Raw genomic sequence first — 25,279 nt, 5'->3', positions numbered from 1 at the left:
AGACATCATAGTAGTGGTATCTACATTGCCGGCAAGTCTAGTTTATGCCTCATTCAGAAACTGGCCAAGTGTTAAACAATAAAAATAAAAGAGGAGTATTGCTCTTTAATGTAGGAGTGCAGTGAGGTTATGAATTAAAAAATAGCAGACTTGGCCACAATGTAGATTTCACTACTTTGATAGGCCGACTTTTTTGGTAGGGGGTTTGAAACTTGGCATTTTTTCACGGTTATGTTTTTGTTGGGGATTTATATATTAATATATATTTTGTGTGCAGTTATTTTATTTTATTTTATTTTTACGGACAAATCGGCGTAATTGCGCTGTGAAATAATTCGCATATATAACCTGCAACCAAAGGCAATCATTAATAAGCAAAACATTTTACCATGAATCTTAAGATCTCTGTTTGACGACCTCTTTAAAATGTGAGTATCAGAAAATCCTTTCTTATTGGCTATTTTACATAAAGATTATTAGAGGAATCACTATTCCAAATATCATGTTCGTACGTTTTGTATTTTAAAAACTAATGTTGTATATTTAAATTAGATATTGCTTGATTGACGACGCCTCTATTGTATTCTTACAACCTCTTATTTTCCCTTTTAGTGATTGAATTTTCAACAATATTTTCTTAGCTGATGCCTACGTCATAATAGCTGTCTGTATATCAAATTTTAGTCAGATTCGTCCAGTGGTTCTGTGTGGGCGATGATAATTCCGTCAGAACAATCGGTCCATAATTGTTTTTAATTTCTGCTCCTTTTAACCCTTTTAACCATGTAAGGTTGAATTTTTAAAAAAGTATTTCTAAGGGGTTTTTTGCATCTTAAAAGTTAAGATGAAACTACTGACTAAATTCCTATTTATAGCTTCAGTGGTTCTTGCTAGGTGACTTTTTTCATTTTAAACCCTTTTAACCCCTATGGGGGTTGAATTTTTAAAATTACAAGTCATTTTATATATATAGATAGGTACCTACCTAGTCAACACAATATAATATGATATGTGTTCTGTCATAATGAGTTCAGGAGGTGGAGAAATCGTAAGTCAGAACTTCAAAGTATAGTGAAATCCGATTTTATTTAAATATATGAGTATTTAAGCTCACGGGTATTTAGATACACGGGTATTAAAAAAACAGGTATTAAGAAACACGGGTATTTTTATTAGACAGGCTTTAACCCCGTCATAGGTACAACACACGTACACGTGTAGTTCACAAGTGTAATCGCGACCACTAGTATATACATTACAGTGACACCTACTGTACAGTTACCTACATAATTTGCCCCTATATTTACATATAATTTTTCAATATTTTTACCATAATACATTTTCTTAACGGTTTTAATATTAAAACGTATATGTCTTAACTTTTAATTTCACAAATGTAATCAGAATAATTGTTTAAAATTATGTTAACTATAAATATTGATTAAAAAAGTTTTTATTAATTATTTATATTTTACTTCCGAAATTAAAAAAAAAGACGGGTAAATGGATGTCACTCTGCTGTACAGTAGGTTTCAAGTGGGTCACTGTATATGATGGTATTAAATTTGAATTCAATGATATATCAATATATCATTGTTCACAAAAAACGATTCAAAGCGAGTTCGGTTACCGCGAAGACGGTTTGTCAGTGTGGATATTTTGTATTATATTTATATTGTTGTTACTTATTAGTTATTATAGTTATTATTAATACGATAGCCGATAAGTTGAATTAATATCATAAAATAAAATTACCTACAACAAAATAACTAAAATCGTTATTATTGGTTATTTAATAATATGTAATTTCCTCCAAATATGAACATAAAAAAAATGTGTTTTTATAATTGTTTAGATATTTTGGTTACAGATTATTCTATGTGGAACCTTGTTGCAAGTTTTCAATCCTTAGCGATAAAAGTTGAACTTTTTATACATTTTTAACTACAAAATCATTTTTGAATTTTTAATTTGATATATGTTGTCAAAAATCAAACTTTAAATGCTTATAAAAAAAATCATGCCAATGTATTTCTAATATTTTTAAACTGCTATTTAAGTAATATATCAGGAGCCTTGTATTAAATGTTGACGCTTTTTGGCCAAACAAATAACATTTTATTGATATTTATTGAAAAAAAAACTAAAAAGATCAAAGTTTTAAATTGTCTGTAAACAGCTCAAAACAAGTCAAAATATTTTGAAAAAATTATCGACTATAGGAATTGATAAAATAAACATATGATATAAATCTCAAGTACCTACCTACTTATATATAGTTGTTTGTTTTTGAATTAAAACAAAATAAGAAAATCGCTACCTACATAAGAAATCAAGTGACTATCCAATATTATAAAAATTAGAACTTCAAACGCTCATAAAAATTTATTTTGACTTTCTTAGAGATATATTTTTTTTTTTTTTGATAAAGGTAGTTAACCTTATAAGGAATCTTGTACTTCATTTTAAAATCTTAGATTCAAAAAGAAAAATTTTTTATGAATTTCTAATTTCTAATTTTTACGTTTTTTGTCAAAATTCAAACTTTAAATGCTTATAAAAAAAAATTTAAAAAATTTAAAATTTAAAATGGCCGTAAACAGCTTAAAACAAGTCAAAATATTTTAAACATTTTATGGTGTATAGCAAATGCAAATTTAAATTTTCAGAGAAAACTGCATATATCTCAGTCATAATATACAGTCATTTTTTTTGAGTTACACCAAAAACCAAAATCGATTTTGTCAAAAACTGATTTTGCGTAAAAATGCCAGTTTTTCCTTAATTTTTCTTTTTTTTTCATGGTGCTAATGAAAACTACTGGGAAATTTTTACTTTTGACCTCCTGAATGCACCAACTAGATTCACTTTCCCATCAAACAATAGATTCTGTTGAAAAATATTGAAGCAGTTTTACTGCCCCAAACGGTGATGACAGACACAAATAATAAAAATTAAAAAAAACACACATCATTGTGAAATCAATACATAAATATTATTGATGAGGTCCGCTAAGAATCTAAAATTATATGGATTTGTGTGTCAAAAAAATTTAAAAACTTAAAATGAAAAGTCAAAAGAAAGAAAATAATGTTTTTTTTTTTTAAATACTAAATTTGACTCGGAAAATTAAGAAAATTACTGTGAGCCAGTTACCTGGGTAATCCCGTATACGAGTATATTCAAGTGAAAATTACTACCTCCTGTACATCGAAAACATATATTGTAATAAAATATGAATTATGCACGCGCACGTGTTATAACATATTATTATTATATATTATACTCGCCCTATACGGCATACTATATGCGTACTACTACACACACACAAATATATAACTTATAAGTATATTATATTATGTTTTACGAGGCCGAGAGACCCGAACATTCCAACGACGGTTAATGGCTTATATTATTATTATTACCATCATCATCTCTCTCCCCGGGGCTGCGTTTATTGTTCCGGCGGCGGACGACAAAAAAAACCGGATTGCCCACCCCGCCGCACCGCGCAGTGATGTCCGACGGTCGGGTATGTTCGCAAATCCCGAACGAGTTCTTTCCTCCGTTTTGCAGATCCCGACAACTATAATATTGTAATTGTTGCGATATTGTACGAGTACACTGTTCACGTGCACAAAGAGCATCGCGGTGCATATAATAATATCATATCATCGTTGAATATTGGACGTAAATGGTTGCATATTACCACGGCGGGAGTAGCGTAGAGTTTTCAGATCCGGCGCCATTACGGCCAGTAGGTGTTTTATACGGTGTTTTCAGAAATCGGCGGTGGTCCCGTCGTAAGGCTACACTGCAAGACCGGTTGTAAGCCATAATAATAATAATAATAATAATAAGGAGAAGAAGAAATATTACGTTATTTTTTTCGGATCCGATCCGACGCCGGAGTGGCCGAGCAGGCAGTAAAACCGGGACTCTCGTACCACGCGTGTCGCCGCTCGAGACCACACGAGATTAGACACACAGTTTTCATCTTCACGTGCCGCCGATTCCACAGCGTGCGCGGTATTCTCCTCTTTTGGTGAGCAACATTACAATATTATATTTATTTTACGAGTATAGGCGGCGATTTTTGTTTTCGCTTTCGACGTTGTGGACGAGATATACTATACTATACGATTTCTGAACCGACAACATTAATATATTATGAATTAAAAATAAGCGCCAACTATAATAATGACGAAAACACTACACCTACAACAGTTTCGATACTCTAAAACGGCTAAAACCATCGCGATATACGATAATACGCCGAGCGACGAGCGTTATCCAAACATTGTAGGTGTTGTAACAATAATATTATATTTAATTGGATTTATACACGAGTTAATTGGTGGCAAACCGCGCTCAGGGGGTTGTAATGTTTATAGTATTGCGTTTTTACGACTTCGCGTTTTAAATTCGAAGTCTTGCTTTAATATTTTTCTCCATATTATATTATATAGGTACATATGCACTTCAATTTCGTATCACTACAATATAAAATCCCAAACATAAATCAGGAAACTCAAAATTATATTATGATAATATTTTTGTCACTGAATGGTTTTGATTTAAGACTTACACACTTCACTATAGCAGAAAACATTTTAGCGGGATTTTTAAATAATATTGTACACGTATTTAAACGTTCCGAAAAAGGTTTAATGCATTTTTCAGATTTACTTATTTGTACGGGAACCCCTCTGCGTTGGGTTGAAAAAAAATGGAGACTAATCTTAATGGATTTTTTAGTATTTACTGGGTCGAACGATCGAATGGCGTCAAAACGGACTTAGCCGGGTATTATAGCGGAATAACCGAAAATACGGAAACATGGGCACGAGAGTGGCAGCAGTGCATTTCTCGGACAAGACGTTCGCCGGGGTGCCACAGCTGCTAGAGGACCTGCAAAAATTGGCCGACGATCATGAATCAGCCGATATTGTGTTCCTTATTGGTCGGGAGGAAGTACCCGTTTATGCTCATCGAATAATCCTAATGACGAGGTTAGTATATTATTATTATCTATAACAAAAACGATAATTTAAAACCATAGCAAATAGTCAATACAAATTACGAGTGTAAACTATTTATCAGAAACAGACATGGCTGTACAATACTATATTATATTCTACAAAACTAGAATAAGTCGTAAACTACCTAGTAATTATATTAGGTACCTACAAAGTTACAATTTTCCGTTAAAAATTCAAACCATAAAACTAATCCCATTAGAATATTCTTCATACTGTGAACTATTTTTTTTTTTTTCATAGACATCATCACAATCTATTATTATTACATTATTATGAACTGATTGTGCAATAAAAAATAAAAAATAATTGTATTCGATTTATAATTTACCTCATTTGTGTAACATTGTGTAATAATTTATGTATAATGCAATGATTCCCAAAGTGTGTGCCAAGGCCTGAGGATCCATGGTGTCATTACAAGGGTTACCTCAACAACTCACCCTCCTCTCGAAAATGTATTTCTACAAAATGTCCCTCCTTCTAGTATCAGAAACATGTAATTCTGAAGAAAAAAAATATTACCACAACCCCCACCAAAAAAATAATACACCTGTAGGTAACTAACGTACCTGAACAATATTTTTTATTGTGACGATTATACGAATGAGGTGATGTAAATAATAATATGTTTTGTACATCCTCTCTCAGTCACGCGTGTTATTTATGTTATATCTATACTTGATCAAAAATATTAAATGGGCTTTTTTAATCAACGTAATATAACCTGGCACAACGCTGTTTAAAGAAATAATAGTATTAATAATAGTATTACGTCAAGATGCAGTCTTCATACCTTTGTAACTAACACGAACTCTATATACTCGGCAATTACTATAAATTTATAATCGTGTTTTTTTTCTTTTTTATGTTCACATCTAATTTATATTTTATTATTTTGAAGATTCTAGTAATTTTTAATCAAAATGTATATACCTACTTTAATAAATTAATGTGTTATTAATTGTAAATTTATATAATTGTATAAGAAGATAGGTGCAATATTATTTTATGAAAAAGATTTCATATTTTCGGTTAGTTAGTCAAATATTTTTTATTTACGAATCCATGATACTGATTTGGTGTATATACCTTAATTTATAAAAAATATTAATATTTGCAATGCATAGTGACAAACAGTATTATTTTTATCATATCGTAATTATAATTTAATATCATATAAATATAATATAGTATATCCTAAGAAAAATGGCGTATCATAATACAAAATGTTATAAAATATTAAAATAACGTTCAAAAAGTTATTAAATTCTGTATAATAAATTTAAGTGGATTAGTAATAGAAGTTAGGTTAGTAGATATTTATGCATTTATTATTTTAGTGTTTATAACGGGTGTACTTATATACTTTTAGGGTTTAATGTTTTATCTATCGCGTATAGTTATATAAACAATTTAATAGACAATTGAATTACCAGTTTGTTTTCTACGCTTTCCTTGAATCGTTTAATGTATTATTATATATGTTACGCCATTTGAGTCTTTAACTTGAGCAATCTATTATATTTATATAGCGGACTTCCTCATATTTCAAACGTTGCTATCCAAAAAAAAATATGTGCACTTTAATAATAAAACGTAATTATTAGGGTAGATATAGATAGATATAGGATAGATACCTTCACATCATGTAGAATATAATAATATAATATATCGACTTGTCGATCTGCATTCCGTATAGTGTTGTGTGTGCCTCGGAAAAGAAGACGGTTGTCAAAACCATTATATATCGTACTATACGTACTTCGCCGTTTCCTATTACCGCGCATTACCGGGTGTAACCCGTGTACGTAATATAATATACGGCCAGACCGAATTGGTTTTTTTTCCTGTGGAAAACCGATTTCCGTTCAAGACGACATACTCATTTCCGCTGGTTCTCGGCAGGCAAAATAAAATCAAAAAATCAAAAAAAAAATCACCGGCAACAACGTCTACAGCAGAAAACACATTTGCTCGTTGACTTTAATATTGTATATACTCCGCCCGCTAGAGGGTTGACAAATCTAACCCTTGTACACGCTGCAGCGTAAAAGCAAACACGTCGAATAAATTGTGCGTGCGCGAAATACACCATACTTATATCTATATAATATATACACTTATATACATATATTATGTGTGTGTGTGAGTGTGTGTTTTGCGCTTGTGGAAAAAATATTTTTCCGTCGGAACGAGTCGTGATTCAATATTTACACTCGGGAAAATTTATAATTTCCTTCTATTCGAGCGAATACGGGGGAAAGTCCGGAAACGCTGACGCAAATACACCTAACCTCGGGATTGCAGATACTGATTTTTATATTATCACATCCAGTCAATGTATTTACTATTTAATATTTCATCCCCCGGATTTCAATCGATCCTCTATAAACGAACGAATAAATAAATCGCGCATGATAATAACCGATATCGCTTATAAGTCATATATAATTATAAATGTATATGCATTATGCAGGAATAGTCAGGTTACTTGATTAGTTGTAACTGGTTGCTAATGATAGTATTGTTACATTTACTTAGTTACAGTAAAGAATACAACTTAATTATTTATTTATGTTTATTTCGTTAAGAAAACTATAACATTAATAAATATTTGTGGTACAAGGCATTTATTAGAAATAAACGAGACAAATACACTATTATTAAATCCATGAAGAAGCAATATCTGGTAGGTCGAAACCCCAATTTTCAGGAGACATATATAATATATAATATATTAATATGTACACATTTTTTTATTATTGCCTATTATTGTTTACCTATTTAAGTAATGGTTTTAACAAAAAATAAGTTCCTACATACTACATAAATATCATTGAATTAGTGGTACTTACTACTTAGTTCATATCGTCAGATGATGATGAATGTTCAATATCTTGAAGTATTATAGAAGTGGTTTAAGTTGACAACTTTTATTTATTACTTTGAATTTTGTTATGTAGAGCTCCGTTTGTTGAGTTGAATTTTGTATGCAATTAATTGAACTGTTCTTTGATCCAATCGACCTAGTACGATATTCTCGGTACCATTGTGGGGTTGCTTGTTACTCATAAATCCGGTAACTTTTAGAGCTTTTCTTCAATTTTTTTACTAATTACTGCATACCTATTTATTTATTTTTAAAATGCGCAGATCTACTCTGGACTTATTTATTTGAATGATAGCAAACATACTAAAAACAATAATTTCGTATTATTAGACAATAATATATAAATACATGATATTATAATAAATAATAACGTTAATATTGATATAATACTTGTCTTCAATAAAATATCAAAATAAAATAACTATCCATTATAAATACCCTATTTCTATAGTATAGCATGTATCCATGTGCATTATGTATTAACATAATGATTAATGATGTACTTCCGCCACGGGCAACTAAACGGTAGCAAAAGGAATGAGGAAGTATGCTATCTGGCTATCATGCAGAATATCTGAATATCTATCCTTCTTTCTCCGAATTCGTCTTTTCATAAAAGTGGCGATGGCGTTACAACGACAATAGTTACATATGAAGTTGCATTAAATAATTATCTTTAAATATATTTTAACTATTGTTCATCAACTGTTCTTATCATCTTATTCTGTATTTACTTTTTTACATACATTTTATAGTTATATCATTACGAGTTTATACTCTAATTTATAATGTTATAAGTTATAACCATTTCAAAATAAATTCAAGCAAAATACTGCAAACTATCGAGCGTCCGAAATTCTCAAAAATCGAATGACATATTAGAATACAGATTTTTATTGTGGTGTACTAATTGTTGTAATCACTATTAAATTTAATAAAATATATATCGTGAGTTTCCTAAAAAAACCTTATTCGCTAAACGCAAAAAGGGTTTTGATTCAACTCATTGACATGCGATAAAAGTATAATACTCAAATTTTAAAAAAATACCTAGTAAAAATCTGAAATACCGTTAATAGTTTATCATGTGCACATAAAAACAATATAAACCAAATGATGTAAAAATACTTAGATCGCTGGCTACACGATACATAACGTTAGTTGTTATACATTACATAATAATATATCATACACTGAGCGATTTACCTTAATATGCTCACCCCTATTTTTCCTTTAATAATGAATTTATTCAAATTCTGACTTTGGAATTTTAAGTTTACTTAAGCACCATATTTTTAAATAATTGCATTTTTGTATATCTCCTAAGATATTTCCTATGACGTTATAAACTTAATTCTTTACAAATTAGATCACCCTTTTAGATTCTGGATGATGAATGTATGGGTTTTACAATGTGTTTTTTATGACTAACCATCATCAGGTTTTGGAGCATAAAATAATTATTCAACTTTCTGGGTGGTTTCTGGTAGAAAATCGGACTTAGTATTTTGGGGATGGAAAAGAGTTCAAAAATAAATAATTCTCAGTACTTACTATTTTTTTAATGATTTTTAAAAACTAAAAAAAAAATGATGGAATTGAACATTTTGATTTGAATAATTAAGTAATAACTGTTGTTTTTTAAAACAAATAAAATGTAATACTTTTTCATATATTAGCAACAAGTTTCAATAAATGTCACTATAACGTATTCGAGAATAAGCATTGAGTGCTTTGGCTTTTCGTTTTGTTATTTTGATGACAATATTTAATATTATACGTCATAGCCAGTACGAATGAGCGTGCCACTTTTTTATTCTCGTATTATATTAACCGATTGGGAGTCATGCGTGTAGGATTATCGGAAACCGTATAACAGCTAGTACCTAGGTATTTGTTTGTCTTTCCAACGTTCGTACAAACTAACGTGCTAGTCGCCAGATGATAAACAATGGAAATACAAATATATATATATACACTATGTAACCGGGAAAAAAATCGTAGCCAACAAACTCGTTTACAATTTCTGCTTCTCTTTTGTACTCGATCCTCGTTTATTTCGACAATGATAAATCCGAGACAATGAGAGAAAACGGGCAGGTCGTTTATATTATAGTCTCTGCGCACCGTAACGTAACGCTCGCGGAACCGCCGTTGCAGCGACACCGCTCCGCGGAAGCGAGTGTGACAAATGATTTGATTAAAATAAATAAACCCACCGAACGGCAATAAAAAGTGATTAGTGAAGTTTACCTTTCCGCTGCGCCACCACCGCCGCCACCAGTGTACTTCGACTACAAGGATTTAGATTACTGGCGTTGAATAAAACACGAGCGTAATTCAAAACGTCAACAGCAAGTGTTTAATCAACGAATATGATGCTTTTTCAACCGTAAGCGCGTACGTCTAATAATTCAACTATCGAGTTTAATTTTCTCGGCACACATCCAACTCGGAGGGAATGTCGAAAGGAAATCGTATTTCTAAATACATTATTGGTTGCAATTCTTGTGTACAAAAAAAATAAACCATGGACCAGTAGCAAACATGAATAGTTAACATTGTCGTTAAAATACAGTATAAAATAATTATGTACAAGATGATGCGCGCAAAACGCAAAACGCGCAAGTATGTAGGGCTTCTGAGACTATGAAAAAATTATGTTTATAGTAGGTATTTTCCTAGTAAAAATAATTATTATTTAAAGATTTTTAATAAAACAATGAATAACGTTTTCGTAAAATGTAAAGTCTCGATACTCAAAGCTACAAAAAAAATTAAAATTAAGCTTGAAAAAAACATTCAAACCATATAGAAGAATACTACAATTTAGTAAAAACTAAAGATTTTTTAACCATTATGGTTATATTATAAACCGCTATGATAATAGTTCACTAGGTATATTGGTTTTATAATTTAATCATTTAAATTTTTACTTTAGTAAAATCATCATTATTTTTGATAATCTTTAATTTTAAATATATATATACCTACCTAATTTCATTAGAATTTGTATAAAATTTAAGTCAAAAAAAAAATCTTATAAACATTTTGAAAAATATCGCGTTAAATTTGCAATCTACAAGATAATAGTACCTATATATTTTCGTAATACTTTAAAATAAGCTTTTATACTGATGTAAAGAGTGATTTTTTGACACAAAAATGCACACGTCACTGTAAAATAAATAATTTCCTATCTCACTCATGCTCAGTATCTAAAGTTATAATATTTTAAAACAATGGATTCATTATATTTTTAAAAATGTCTGCCAAAGGTTATACACATTTTACTAGTATAGATCAGTTCGTTTGATATGTTGAAACAATGTGTGCTATATATTTTATATGACACAAGTGCGTACAAAAGCGACATAGGAAAAAGATTGAAAAACCTACTTTAAAATCAAACGAAGAAAAACGCACCTACTTACAATGCCGGCGTCAACAAAGTGTACCACTCGCACAAAAGGGTTGTGCGTCGTTTCATACGTTTATTTTTATTTTTATGCGACGTCTATATACAATAATTAACGTTGTTGGTAGCAATTTCAAGACCGCCGGCTAATTGAACCAAGTCTGATTATTTTCGAAATACGCGCCCGGCCGGGGCGAAGTGCACTGTCACCTTTGAGAGATCAAAAGAGTTTTGAGCAAAGGGCGGGGAACAAAAGCTCCGCAGAGTATCATTACACGCACACACGCACACCGCTCACGCAGATATTTATATGTATATATATATATTTCCCTCGGGGCTCTTGTAAAAAATCCCAAGTTTTTTAATACCTCTTTTCAATGATAATGACGCGGCTCCCGTCAAAGTCAAAGGAATAAGTTATAATAAGGATCTTTTTGTTCTCGGGCTTACACGCCTGGGCACGCGCGTGCACACACGCACACATGGCAACCCCTTCGACCTGCTACTTAGATCGCAAAGAAAAAACTCACGGGCGGTCGGCGCATTATGCGAACACGCGTGTGTGTACGAATGTGTTTATGTAAAGTAGAACACTGATGCTGCGTGTTACGCGCAAAACTACGACATTTTATACACACTATACACATTACACAATATATAATATGTTATATGTTCCTATATACATGCGTTACGTTGTACGAGTAGATATTTTTCCATTTTATACACGAGCACATATTGTACATATGATGATGCACATAATGTGTATACGAATATTATGCATTATATCATACACGTCATATTCCTATGTATCTACGGATATAATAATGGCGTATAATAGTTAATAGCTACACACATATACGCAAATACGTAGTAGATTTAGATGTATTATTGTATATATATAACAGCCAACGGGTGTATATAGATGAACACGCGTTTCGAAAATTAAGAGTTCTGATTTCGTCCACAACTGTATTTTTCTCTTTTCCCGACTAGAGCATTTATTTTTATTCTTCCATCGTGTCGTCACAAAAATATTGTGTATAAATTCTAATAAAGAATATAAAACTGGATCGCATAAAGAAAAACCGACATAAATATAACGCCCCGGAATACGTTTGTACTTATAATAACAATAACAATATGATTATAACATATATATTATATATATATAGCAATAATAATAACTCTTAAATCCCGCGACAGATGAGCACGCGGTAGCCACCTCGTGTTCGTCGTTGGTTTGGCGGGACGGGTGAGTGGGCGGGCGTGTGTGCCACCCAGGAAAGGGTTAGAAGCGGGCATTTGCCGAAGTGCTCGCGAGCTCCGGGCCAGGGTGTCCTCGGTGCTGCTTCTGCAGCTTCTAGTTGGATTACGGTCGTGTACTTGGAACGTTTTAAATGATGAATGGTCCCGACCCGACCCAGCCATATATATAGTGTGTAGCGTGTATACCACCACAGTATAAGAACAAGCCAACACGCGCGGGTGTGTGTGTGTGTGTGTGTGTGTGTGTGTGTGTATGTATAAGCCTGTGAAATATTGCTTTTAGTGAAACACAACGCACAATGCAAAAAGCCATTCATTTACCACTCGGGTTCTTCAAGCTCGGTGAGTTTCCGCTCGTACACACATACACAACACTACTTGTTCGTATACATATATATATAGACCGCCTGGGTTAATTTTTACGCCTTTACGCCTTTACGAGTGTCCATATACCTAAACAATAATATGTAAGAGTGTAAGAGACGTCTGTGTGTATGCGTGTACAGACATATAAGATAATGAAAAATAATTGTTTTATATATCCTATATATTTTGTCGATCCGTTTTCGTTCGATTCGCTATTCATCCCAATTATTTACAGCACATGTAGACAGAAATAAGTATATTATTATATATTCCATTGAAAGATCTCCGAACAATTTATTATAGTAGTATTAAGCGAGTATTAATTAAGTAACTAAATCGTTTGTTTGAATACCTGATTAAAATAGCAATGGTGTACCTATTTCCTATAATGATTATAGGGAATATAATGGTTTATATTTTAATAGACATTTTATTCTAAAGACTCAATAATCCAAACAGACGAAAAATTATAAGAATAGACTATTGGAAAAACAAATTAACACCGGGAGCGCTGTTGACGCCTGTCTTACTGATGGTTAGATGAGTTTCCCCCTACGTGGAGTCGGGATAATATTATGAACTATTTTTCCGACATTTCTTATACGTTTTGCTTTAAGTGAAGTGTATTCGAATGTATATGATAATATTAGTAGATATTGTACTTACCAACATAGACAGTTAACTGTACCAGCGTATAAAGTTCCAATAACACAATTCATTTATTATAAAAGGTAAAATAACCAATATAAAACAATATCAATATATCCCGAATAGGAAGGTACAAATCGTTTCCACCAGTGCGCATTTTGTTAAATTGTTCCCCAATAGATACAGACACCTAGATAATTTTTTTTATATAAATAATCATAATCCCTATATTTTCATGTTGTTTATTCGACTTGTTTGAAAATAAAATGTATACCACTGAATGATTTCCCACTTCCCAAGTCTATCTATAAAAAAAAAAAATGAAATACAAAATGTTTTTAAATTACAAAATTCAAATAAATAACAATATTCATATACAAATGCATTGATTTTTATTTATTTTCAATTCATAGTAATTTCTTCAAAACGGTGACCTATTAATAATTAACATCATAAATTATTCATTTCTTCGTGTTCTAACACTTCTAACCCAAAGTAATTGTTTTTTTTTTGTTTATTTAACTCGTTGAAATGTTTTACTTATCGGCATTATATTTTTTTATAGGATAGAGAACTTAAGTGTTTTGTATTATCCTTTTTTTTTTTTAAATTTAATGAAAATAATCTTATGATAAATTATCTAATAAATCTTAAAATCACTATATAATCTGTTTTCTTGTATACTATAAGCCGTTTATAGTTCAATAGTTGTACACATTCATTATGACGGTATGCTCCAATTACTATGGGTAATAGTCCCGCTATTTTCCTCGACAAAAAAAGGTTCATTTCCATTTTCCTCCGAACTTTTTTTTGGATTAAAATCATATATTTTTTGTTCCAAATATTAAAAAGAGTGCTGATGACTTCAACCTTAAAGGTGGGTTTCCACTACATAAGTGTACATGTACGTACATAAAAATACTTTTCTGTGACTCGTATATATGGTAAGCTTTTGGACTTTTGGTATACTAGAGTGTTTATTCGTTCTTACCAGCGGTTTAACCATAATACCATGATGTTGGATCTATAGTAAAGTTCAATTTTTCGTGTACACGGCTTTATATTGATAACATAAGAGTATATGAGGTAACTAATATGTTACCAATCCTAACCGATCTAACCTATCTTAACCGACGGAAAACGGTTTACTAACTAATATTTATTTTCTTTAAACCGATATTTATTTTTAGTTGAAATATCATATTATAGTTAAAATAATATGTATAATAATTGATAATACTCAAAGTAATAATTTATTAGTAAATACCTATAGTAAATATTAAAACATAAGTATATTTAATATCTTGATATTAAATATTTGGTGAACAAGCCTATATAGTATTTGGTTTTTATTTGCTTTGTATGACATGTGCCTATATTAAAAACAATTAATAAATAAATAAAAAATAATTTATTATTTTGATAATCGAGGTAAATATAGTATGGGAGAAAAGTATATAACTGGTTGTATGCACTTCAAACTTTTGAGTTTTGTCTTACCTACGTGACGCCTTTTTTCAATATTGGAATTATTGATTTATTTAACTGGCATATTTGTATTCATAATCAATGCTTTTATATATAATTTAGCTTCGTGTATGATGTTAAATATGCTGTTACAGGTGCAAGAGTTTCCAGTCAGTGAAGCGGAGTGAGATATGTCGCATACCCGGTTGTTCCGTATCGCCGTCCGCGCCCGGGACGCCGACCCCTATCCGATTGCCGCAGTTCCAGGGTGAGACTTTCAAACAGTTCATCAATTATGTGTACACAGGCAAGGTACGTGTAATATTAGAATACATTCATAACTGCGTTGAGCATAATGTTTAATGCCTAACCTAACCTACCTATCATAAAAAAAAAATCGTAATAATTTAGATGGACGTATTTAAATATTTTAACTCACGCGTGTATTGTCAAACTTTTTAGAAAACTATCTAGAAATAATATTTTTGTCTGAAAACGTGCCTTCTTTTTTTGCAAATATTATTTCGTTTTAAACAAACAAAAAAACGTGTATCTATCAGTTGTTCCTAAACCTATTTTCCTCACAGCATATTATTATTATCTATATAGCTACCTACTAAAAGTCACGGCACACATAAGATAAACATTTTGTATTTCTCAATTACTCTTAATTGTTTTTAATAGTATTTTTATTATTTTTATGGGTCTAAAAAAGTTCAACTGTTCAAGCTACTCAAAGTGTTCCGAACACACCCTCGGAAACACTGATCTTGAACGCTAATTACTGACTCTTTGCAACATTATTCACTCCTTTTTTATTTGTATTTTAAGATTGGTACATCACATAATTTACTGTTCCTCTCTTCTAGATGCTGAGAAACTAAATCTTAAAACTATACATTAGTAAAAGGCTTAATTATACAATAATTATAAATTTAACAAAAAATTAAGACCCAGACATTTTTAAGCTTGGGGCTAATCTGAGCCAGGGTTATGCCTTGTTTTTATTAGAATCCCCCTTATACTCCTTAGTCTCAGTTCTTATCGCAGAAAGAAGAAAAAAATATCTCCAGATAGATGCTTCCCTTTTTTAGGTAATTATTTTTTAATCTCCGAATATGTTACGTAGGTACCCTTTCCACCCACGCGTTCGATATGGAGATTATCGCATCTTCCCTTGCAAAACGACGAGTACGCCGTACACGCAGGTGCGTGTAAAATTATTTAAAATTAAAATCTTGGGACTCAACTTAATTCTGTTCCACAGACTTTTCGTATAGAAAACATGTGAAATTTTTTTTAAACCTAAATATTATTTGTTTTGTCCGATTGATAAGCGGAGAACGTATTCTAATATTTACCTACACAATATTTATTTACGAAAAACGAACGTATATAATACACGCATATACAGTGACCCAGTAGAGTAATAAATTTATACTTTCATTAAAATTATAATCGTGTTTATTTATTACGTTGTAGTGGAACTTCCAGGGCCCCAAAAAGTATGCTTTAACCCTCATAATTATTATTCCGGTACCATAGTGATTTACGGCCGCGTAGCACACTGTCACAAGTTCAAGCTTACACCCATGAAAAATTATACACACTTTTTTGTCACTCTAGCTGTGAAAGTTCAGGTGCTGGTACTGCAGCGGTGTGCTTGGTGTTTTGTTCGTTGTTCAGAGATAAATAATAAAAAGGCGTACTTTATAATATGTTCGTATATTAAAAAGGTACGCGCATGTGCCAGCCGAGTATACCACAATATTTCTTGACGATAAAACAATATCAACGACTCTAACCAAAGCAATCGTTCTAAATTTCATTTAGATGTCAAAATTGTATTTTATTTTTTATTAATATTTACTTGTCTAGTAATCACGTCAATAAAATTTATTCTATAGCCCAGTTTATATTGCATTAGCATTTAACATTTATCTAATTGAGAAAAAATATGAATTTCTGAGTTCATGAATGTGGGATTTCTTATGTGGTTCCAAGTTTCATCATGTATACACTTTTTATTGCATGTATAAATTGATGTATGTGTTTCTAATTCCTATAACTTATTATTGCCAATAAGCAACATAAGTGGCAAAGTCTTATTGTGTTTGTCTTAATTTCAAAATTGAAAGTATTATCGATCGAGTTCACTCTTGGTTATAGTCATGTTATGGCCATAAATACTAAAATACGTCACAAGCTTCGAATTTAGATGGCGGGTTAAAAGTTTATTCCCCCCTACGCTGGTCTCTCCACCAGTGACGTAAATAAATAAGTAGATTATATATGTCAAATATTTTCAGAAATTGCTTTTAAATGTCTTTCTCAAAACAAAAGAGCGTGAAAATGTTTTTAACCAAACTGTAATGTCTTCTCGAGTAGACCTATCTCGCCGTACTCGAGTGGAGCGTCGAGTGTTCTCAGCTGTAAATACTCCCTGTAGGTTTATAAAGGAAATTTGTTAACCACGCCCGACGTGAAACCCGAAAATCTATCTTTATTTCTTAGGGGGCTGACTGAGCAATGTGTTCGGCGTTGACGTATACCATCTCAAATACGATGTGTTGATATATTATTATTAATGATTTGTTTTCCGCGGTGTTTGATCATCGTTGGCATGTTACATTTATATAGATCGTTTTGCAAGATGGCGGGGTTTTTGAAATGCTCACTTTGGCTCAAGAACTGGGTGTAGAAGACCTGCAAAACAATTGTGAAGAACACGTGACTTCGACCATGTCCGTGTTGAACGCTTGCACATTTTTAGCTGCAGCGATGGACATACAGGACAGAGCTTCCAGTAAATATACCTATAATAGTTTCTACGATTTTACCATATATGATTTAATAATATATTATACACAGTTGGTAAATGTATATGGGTTTCCGGCAAAGCCATAAATCAAGGGTCAAAGCTATAACTTACTCATTAATGTTAGAATTTATACACTCAATCGAAACCAAAAAAATATTCATTTTTTTTTAAGAATGTGGTTTATTAAATCTCTGAATATACTTATATAGTAAAATATAACTTAAAACATTTTATTTAAATATGTCCAACAACTCGATTCATATATAGTGGTATAGTGGAAATAACCAAACAAATTTGAAAGAACGACCGAGGTGTGTGTGTGTTACGATATTAAATTAGAAAAATATTATTATATTAACAATATTAATGGCAGCCAATAGGTAAACTGATAGAACTATCTATAAATAAAAGTCAATGTTTATATTTGCGTGTGTGAGGATAGGCAATTAACAGTCAAGTCTATCGCACTCATGGTTCTAAAATTTGGTATACAGCCATACAGGTAAATATATATCCGAGGATGTGCACCTCAAAACCAAATTTTTAAATAGGGACTCACCACTGATTTTTTGGCTCTCGAAATACAAATATTTTTTTGTTTGTATAGGGTTTCCATTGGTGACAGAAAATAAAACACCTAGTTATAATATATTATAATTATAATTGGATATAATATTACACCTTAACTTTATATTTGGTCAAAACCACCCAAATTAATGTATTCAAAATGCACTTTATATTTATCGAACTTTAAGACTGATAAATTTACTGGCATTATTTAACTTGTCACGCACAATTCCGTGCAGGATCAGCTAATATATTAGAATACAATACTAAATAAACATCGTGATCATTCGTACAAGTTGAAAACGATTAATGAAAAATGGTTATTGAAAAGAACCTCGGCTATATAGATACTATCTTTAACTGTAATAAGAACCATAGATATATAAACATGTAACAATACATGTTACTATGTTAGGCCCCGAACCCCGTTGGACATAAGATACAAGATGATAGTTCAGTTTATTGGTCATAATTTCATAACTTATTATTATTTCATCTTTATTTATTTAATGAACAAAACGTGACTATTAAATATTATTAACTATCGAAATAAATAACAATCAATTCAGAAAAAAACGAACATTTTTAGCTTCAACTGGTTGTGATTACTTATGTGATCTTTGTATGTTAATAAGTAAAAAAAGTAGCTTATGGCCTATGACTAATGGTCGGGCTTTGATGGTATCATATTGTATGGATTCCATCCCAAAAGTGTTAGATATAATAATATATTAAGTGTTATAAATAATTTATCTTTATTTATATAGTATAGTATGATAATATATTATAAAATAAATGCTAATACCTAGCCTATATTATGACAACAGTAAGTATATAATTACAGTTTTATTGATACCTATCAGGTTTGTAAATATTGGTTAATTTCTTGGAATTATTTGTTAAAAATTCTAACTAAAAATTTTCAAAACTTAAAAAACAACTTTGTCACTTTTGGCAAGCCACACCCTTCTGTACTGTTATGTAATGTAATGTAGACAAGTCTAATGTACAAGGTGCAGTATATACTACGTATACTTACGATTGAATGTTAGCAGGCGGAAAGGGTGCAAAGTCCTTCGTCGATCGATGCGTTTCGTTTGTGGGCGAGAACGCGGCGAAATGCGTGAAGACCAACGCGTTCCTGAACCTACCCAAGGAATCTCTGATCAAACTCATATCGTCGGATTGCGTAAGCCGCTTTAACAACTATGATATATAATATTATTATTTTTTTAACCTTTTAGAAAATAATATTATCTAACGATCAGCTGCGTGTCACTTGTAAGTACCTGATGTTAATATGATGCGTGTGTGTGTGTGTGTGTGTGTGTGTCTGTGTGTGTCTGTGTGTCTGTGATCTGCTTACAGCTAGCGCTCGAAGAAGAGGACGTATGGCGAGCCGTGGTGAACTGGGCGAAATTTCACGCGGGCGTGGTGCAGCGGACAGCTCACTGGACCGAAGAGGAACGAGCCAGGGTGTGCCAACATTTATCCGGAGTCATCAATCACGTCAGATTATTGTTGATAGGTGAAACGTCTACTTTGTTTTTCACGATATTATTATAGTAATGCGCGTTAAATACGAATTATTTAAATATAATATATAATATTGTGTCGACGAGACATTTATCCGTTAATCCTGACGGTATTATACTCGAACGATATACGTTATTAATCATAATATAATCTGTTCAGTCAGAAACGTCGAGTGATAACATCGTTTTTGCTTGGAGATTTGTTGGAGCAAACCATTATACATGTTTTTTATATCATGGGTATATACAAATATACAGTAAAAAATAAAGCCTTCTTTGCGTATTGTTTAATACTATCAGTAAGTCTGATATTATTATTGCACGTCTCTTGATATCTCGAAACCAATAAAATATTATATTACATGTAGGTATACTACATCATAAGCGTATATGATATTTCGATAATCGGCCATTGTAATTGCCAATCGGTAGTGGTTGAAATCAGTTTCATGAATGGTCGTGTTCACGTTTTTATTGACGGCTTACAGACTCTCAGGTGTTTGCCGAAGAAGTGGAACCGACGGGTGCCGTGCCCATAGAAATGTCTCTGGAACGGTACCGTTTCGCAGCGTTACCTAACAAATTCAAAGAGATGCCGGACGACCATCGTCTGCAGCCACGAGTCATGCTCAAGTTCTTTTCAGGGTCTCATATTTTAAGCCAAGTGAGTGTGTGTCAACACTAAAGCTGTTGCTAGTAATATTTTCTTATAAATTAAATTATAATAAACAGGGCCTTGCATCCAAATTAACCGGAACCCGAATAATTTTGTTTTTTACAATCTTCATGTGATATATAATTTTGTATGTATTTCTTGTGGTTAGTTCGATTCTATACTCTGTAGTTGGTTTTTATATACCAACCTATTTTTAATAATTTAACTCACTTATATCCGTCGACCTAGCTGTTGTAGTTTCTTAGAAAAATGTAAATACTAAGTAGGTGTTAACTATTGTACAATAAATATTAAACATTATAAACCGAGTTTGATCCAAAAAAAATGTTGCGCGTTCGTGCAAAAAGAATATAGGAATATATAGGAATTTATATTTTATTATAAATAATATATGTAGGTATTTTTTAACATATTTTTTTCAGCTTAACAATTTTTGGGGGGCAAGAAAATTGTTATAGTCACATAAATGTCTTAAAAACAATATTATGTCATATAACGTCCCCTCCCCTCCATATGTACACTTATTAATATTATAAAATGATGTGGTATGTTTAGGATAAAACCCACCTGCAACGCGTGTTAAACCAGTGGTATGGCAGTGTGAAACAGTGTTGGAGGTTGATCTACAGAGCGTCCACCGACGGATTTTCCGCCGAATCATTTCACAAGCACTGTGATGGTGTGTCGCCTACCTATGTTTTAGTATTGGTAAATAATATCATATTATTCAACTATATAAATTTAATACCGATTCTCCTTTATAATCATCCTGTTATGCAGGCAGAAACCTACGCAAATTATTCTAAACTTTTAATGCTATCCATATACTATACCTATTTGTATTAGCTGTGATTTTCGCGTTGTGTAACCTTTGGAATTTAAAATAAAACGGTTGACCGAGTGTAAAATAACATTTTGATTATGAAGTGTAATTTATGGGCCTTTTGAAAAATTTTACTCTAATTTTGCCCCATACTTCGCGCAACAAACAAATATTTTAATTGTTTCCCGATTTTACACGCATACAAAATATTCTATTACTCCACTGAACAAAATAATCATTATAAAAGTTCCTCGAAATATTGTGCTCGTGGTAATTACACAAATGCAAATCATAGTACGTGCAAATGACCGTGTTCATTATGTTATTAGTTATTAAAAACGTCATCACGCTTCTACAAACAAACAAAAAACTTTAAATTGTTCTCCCTTCTAATTTTTACACCCTCATCATAACGGGTGCACCCCGTTGCTTTATGCTATTGATGGTCTCTTGATCTTTACAAGTTTTTATTGCGCGTTAGTTTTTTGTTTGATCTGTAAAATACAAAACAAAACAAAAAATACGAGATTTCCTCTTTGAAAACCAACAATGGAAAATTAGAATTTATCAGTTAAATAAAAATATCAATAACATTGAGTACTTACTTTTTCATCTGAAAAATAATTAACACGGTCTTTGTGCGTCATGTGGTTAAAATCAATAACAACGAAATACATTTAATTATTTTTGTTCACTCAATAAAATTATTAAGTTCCGTACGAATAACTACGCGCGTTCTATATTATAGTAGAATAGGTTGTAGATTCTCTACGCACGTTCTGCAGGAGGAATTCGTCTTTATAAAGAAATATTTCCCCGCAGCAATAACCGGTCCATTACAACTGTTTGCGTTTAAATATTAGGTAGGTATTAACTATTAGGTATACCTATATAAAATATGTGCGTGTCTCTTGGATTCTTGTACTTCAATAAAACCACTCTGGTGTATGTCGCCATGTCGGGAGAAAAATATTCAATGGAATATCGCTTAACCCCATTTTGAACACTTGCTACATATGTATATTATAATAGTTTAATATACAATAGTATATCACCATTAGCTTGGGTTTAAGTTTACCGTTTCTAAAATCTATATGACACCGAGTGGTTTGCATGCGACGTGTGTATTAAAAGTACACGTAAATCGTAAATACATATATATATTATGTATATTGTACAATCTTACATTTGCACGCAAATAGGTGCACCCCGGAATCATCGTCCCTTCCGAGTTTTAAATGGATTTTTATTTATTTTCTATTTGCAGGGCGTGAACGGCTGGCTATGCGGAGGATACAGTGACGTGCCGTGGGGTAAGAGTCACACCAAGGGTGCTTACATGGTGTCCGACAAGAGCTTCCTATTTTCGCTCAGCACCACTCAAGACACCCCACCAATAAAATACGATATTGTTAAAAAACCTTACGCTATTTGCTACCATCAAGAGTAAGTATATACAGATTTAATTTCTATTCTGATTGTATTGCATTTGAAACTCTTTACGCCCTTCACTTTAAAAATTATAATTTCCTGTCCAAAGTAATAATGATAAAAAAAAATAAATGAGGGGTGGCAGGAGAAACAAGTGGTGATAAAAATGTTGGTGAACAATAAATTTAATATTAAGTCTTCAATATTTATAACATTATACAGAAAAAGACCACATACAATACCGTACAGCGAAGGGTTTCAATACAACATAAACGTTTAAAAATGTGGAAATTTACATACATTTATACAATATAGTTTCCGATTTGAATTTATTATATAACGTGTTTATTTCGTCATATTCTTAATTTCCCCATATCACCACTGCTTAAAATAATAAATTCCAGTTAAAATATTATTCTAATTGAGATTTTACATATCTAATAAATTATTTCATGAACTATTACAACAATTTAAATATTTAGCATCATGATTTCTTTAAGCTATATGGACTTTTTTTGTGTGTAATAAAATGTATATTATTTCTCATATAAAAATTAGCACCTATACCTAAATATAATTTTTTGTTACCATCATAAAATAATCATTATCAGCATAAATGATTTTTATTAAGTCATTTATTGCAATATAACTTATACGACGTAATCATGTTAATTTTAGAATTTAGGAATTTTATAACTTATCACGGTTTAAGTTTTCTAATTGTTAATACTTGAATAAATAAATAGTATATAATTTGTAGTGTGTACAATTTTTTTCACTATCGTTCGTACGAGTTACATACCAAAAAATATATTTACTAGTTTTTATATTAAAAATAATGTCTGTACGATGCACCTAGTACCTACCTACATTTTACAACATAAAGTGGATGTTCAAACTCCAAATAGTAAAAACAATTCACGATGTCAGGGTGTTTTCATTTTATAAACTGCCAGCAGTACCTAGTTAATTAATCTTTTTTTCGTATTTCATAAAATAAATTGTTATTATAAACATATGTATAATCTTAAAAAAAAATGTAAAAGTTATCTTTGCTAATCGGGGTATTTGATACTTCTATAGTTCTATTATAGTAAGGTACAATAATAATTGTATTACATTTAACCACGTACGCTTACAGGATAGGTCCGATATTTGGAGCCGGCGCTGACTTGCTGATCGCCAACAATTGCAACGCAAACATGGACAGCTACAGCAACCTGCCGCACTCGTACGACGGCGAAAACGCGACGACCAACTCGCTGATGGGTGACTACAATTTCACCGTGGCCGATTACGAAGTGTTCACGCCTGTCTCGTCGTCGAAATGAACTATTACACAGACGGTGTTAGTAAGCTACGCGTGTTTGTCTATACCAGACATTGACTACTATGCTGTGTTTTGATATAAATATAACGAATCAGAAGAGCAAACTGATCAAAAACAAAAATAAATGTTTAAAAAATACGTCTTCAAATCAAAAAAAATAATATTGTAACATAAAACTATCGTAGAGACTATAATGTATTATATAATATTATAACTATACTTAATTACAACTATTCTATCGCACCTGAACACGCACATCCCAATCCAATTACCTGAAAAATTGATCGCCCTCAGCACACTGCGTGTCTCTCAGTCCACGTTTTCTCCGCGAGTTCGATGATTTGTCGCTATCCGATCCCCTCCTTTCCAAAAAGTTTGAAAATATCACGCTCCGTACCTAATGTATTTTATTATCCGCAACATCGTTATATATTATGTAATATTTTATGATTTACCAGTTAATCTTTGTAATTCTTAAACGTACCTATATATATATAAATATGTATTCATATAATGGGGGAGCATAATATATCGGGTTGGCAGAGTAGGCTGTAGCCTTCCGCCCCCACGGACTGTCTGCGAACATTTTAAAAAGTTTTATACGCTTTACAGTGTTCATATATATGTTAAGTAACTATAAGTTAGCTATGTATTATGGCGTAAAATGAGGCATAAATACAATGAATTTTACAAAAGAGTATTTTTTTTACGATATCTCTGTCACACGTGTCGTTGGTCGTTAAATCCAAGTAATCTGTACGATCATGACGTTTTCAGACGCATATTATTATTATAGCCTTAGGTACATTATAATAATATCGTAGGTAACGATGATACATCGTAATACCACAAAATACGATATAGCCATATTTAAATTATGATTTCAGCTTAATAAAAAACGCTGATCGTCCACCTTATATGGCCGAGGTCAACCTTTTTTGCCATCATGTATACGTTGTTAACTCTTTGAAATTGCGTTCGCAAACATTGTTACGC

General features: G+C 31.7%; 1 protein-coding gene across 2 annotated transcripts; it reads left to right on the top strand.

The window, feature by feature from the left end:
- Nucleotides 1-3,607: 3,607 nt before the first annotated feature.
- Nucleotides 3,608-24,983, top strand: LOC100158785. 2 transcript variants are annotated; one of them, XM_001949652.5, is made up of 10 exons: nucleotides 3,608-4,045; nucleotides 4,759-5,012; nucleotides 15,256-15,412; nucleotides 17,741-17,906; nucleotides 19,544-19,677; nucleotides 19,857-20,016; nucleotides 20,512-20,687; nucleotides 21,255-21,407; nucleotides 22,790-22,968; nucleotides 24,095-24,983. In XM_001949652.5, the coding sequence occupies exons 2-10, from the start codon at nucleotides 4,840-4,842 to the stop codon at nucleotides 24,282-24,284; spliced, it is 1,488 nt and encodes a 495-aa protein (XP_001949687.2). In that variant the 5' UTR covers nucleotides 3,608-4,045; nucleotides 4,759-4,839; the 3' UTR covers nucleotides 24,285-24,983. The 2 variants fall into 2 exon arrangements, with proteins under 2 accessions (XP_001949687.2, XP_008178874.1); XM_008180652.3 differs by having other exon boundaries at nucleotides 3,615-4,045; nucleotides 19,541-19,677.
- The last annotated feature ends 296 nt before the right edge of the window (nucleotides 24,984-25,279 follow it).

Source organism: Acyrthosiphon pisum, chromosome A2, assembly GCF_005508785.2.
Source record: "Acyrthosiphon pisum isolate AL4f chromosome A2, pea_aphid_22Mar2018_4r6ur, whole genome shotgun sequence".
NCBI lineage: Eukaryota > Metazoa > Arthropoda > Insecta > Hemiptera > Aphididae > Acyrthosiphon > Acyrthosiphon pisum.
The sequence above is the reverse complement of the archived record's forward strand: the minus strand, read 5'-3'. Positions and strand labels throughout refer to the sequence as shown.

Excerpts from the sequence above, each read along its gene's own strand:
- LOC100158785 (XM_008180652.3), top strand. The coding sequence starts at position 4,840 with ATGGGCACGAGAGTGGCAGCAGTGCATTTCTCGGACAAGACGTTCGCC. Across the intron at positions 15,413-17,740 it reads ATTATGTGTACACAGGCAAG|ATCGTTTTGCAAGATGGCGG; the intron begins GTACGTGTAATA and ends ACATTTATATAG. Across the intron at positions 17,907-19,540 it reads CATACAGGACAGAGCTTCCA|CAGGCGGAAAGGGTGCAAAG; the intron begins GTAAATATACCT and ends ATTGAATGTTAG.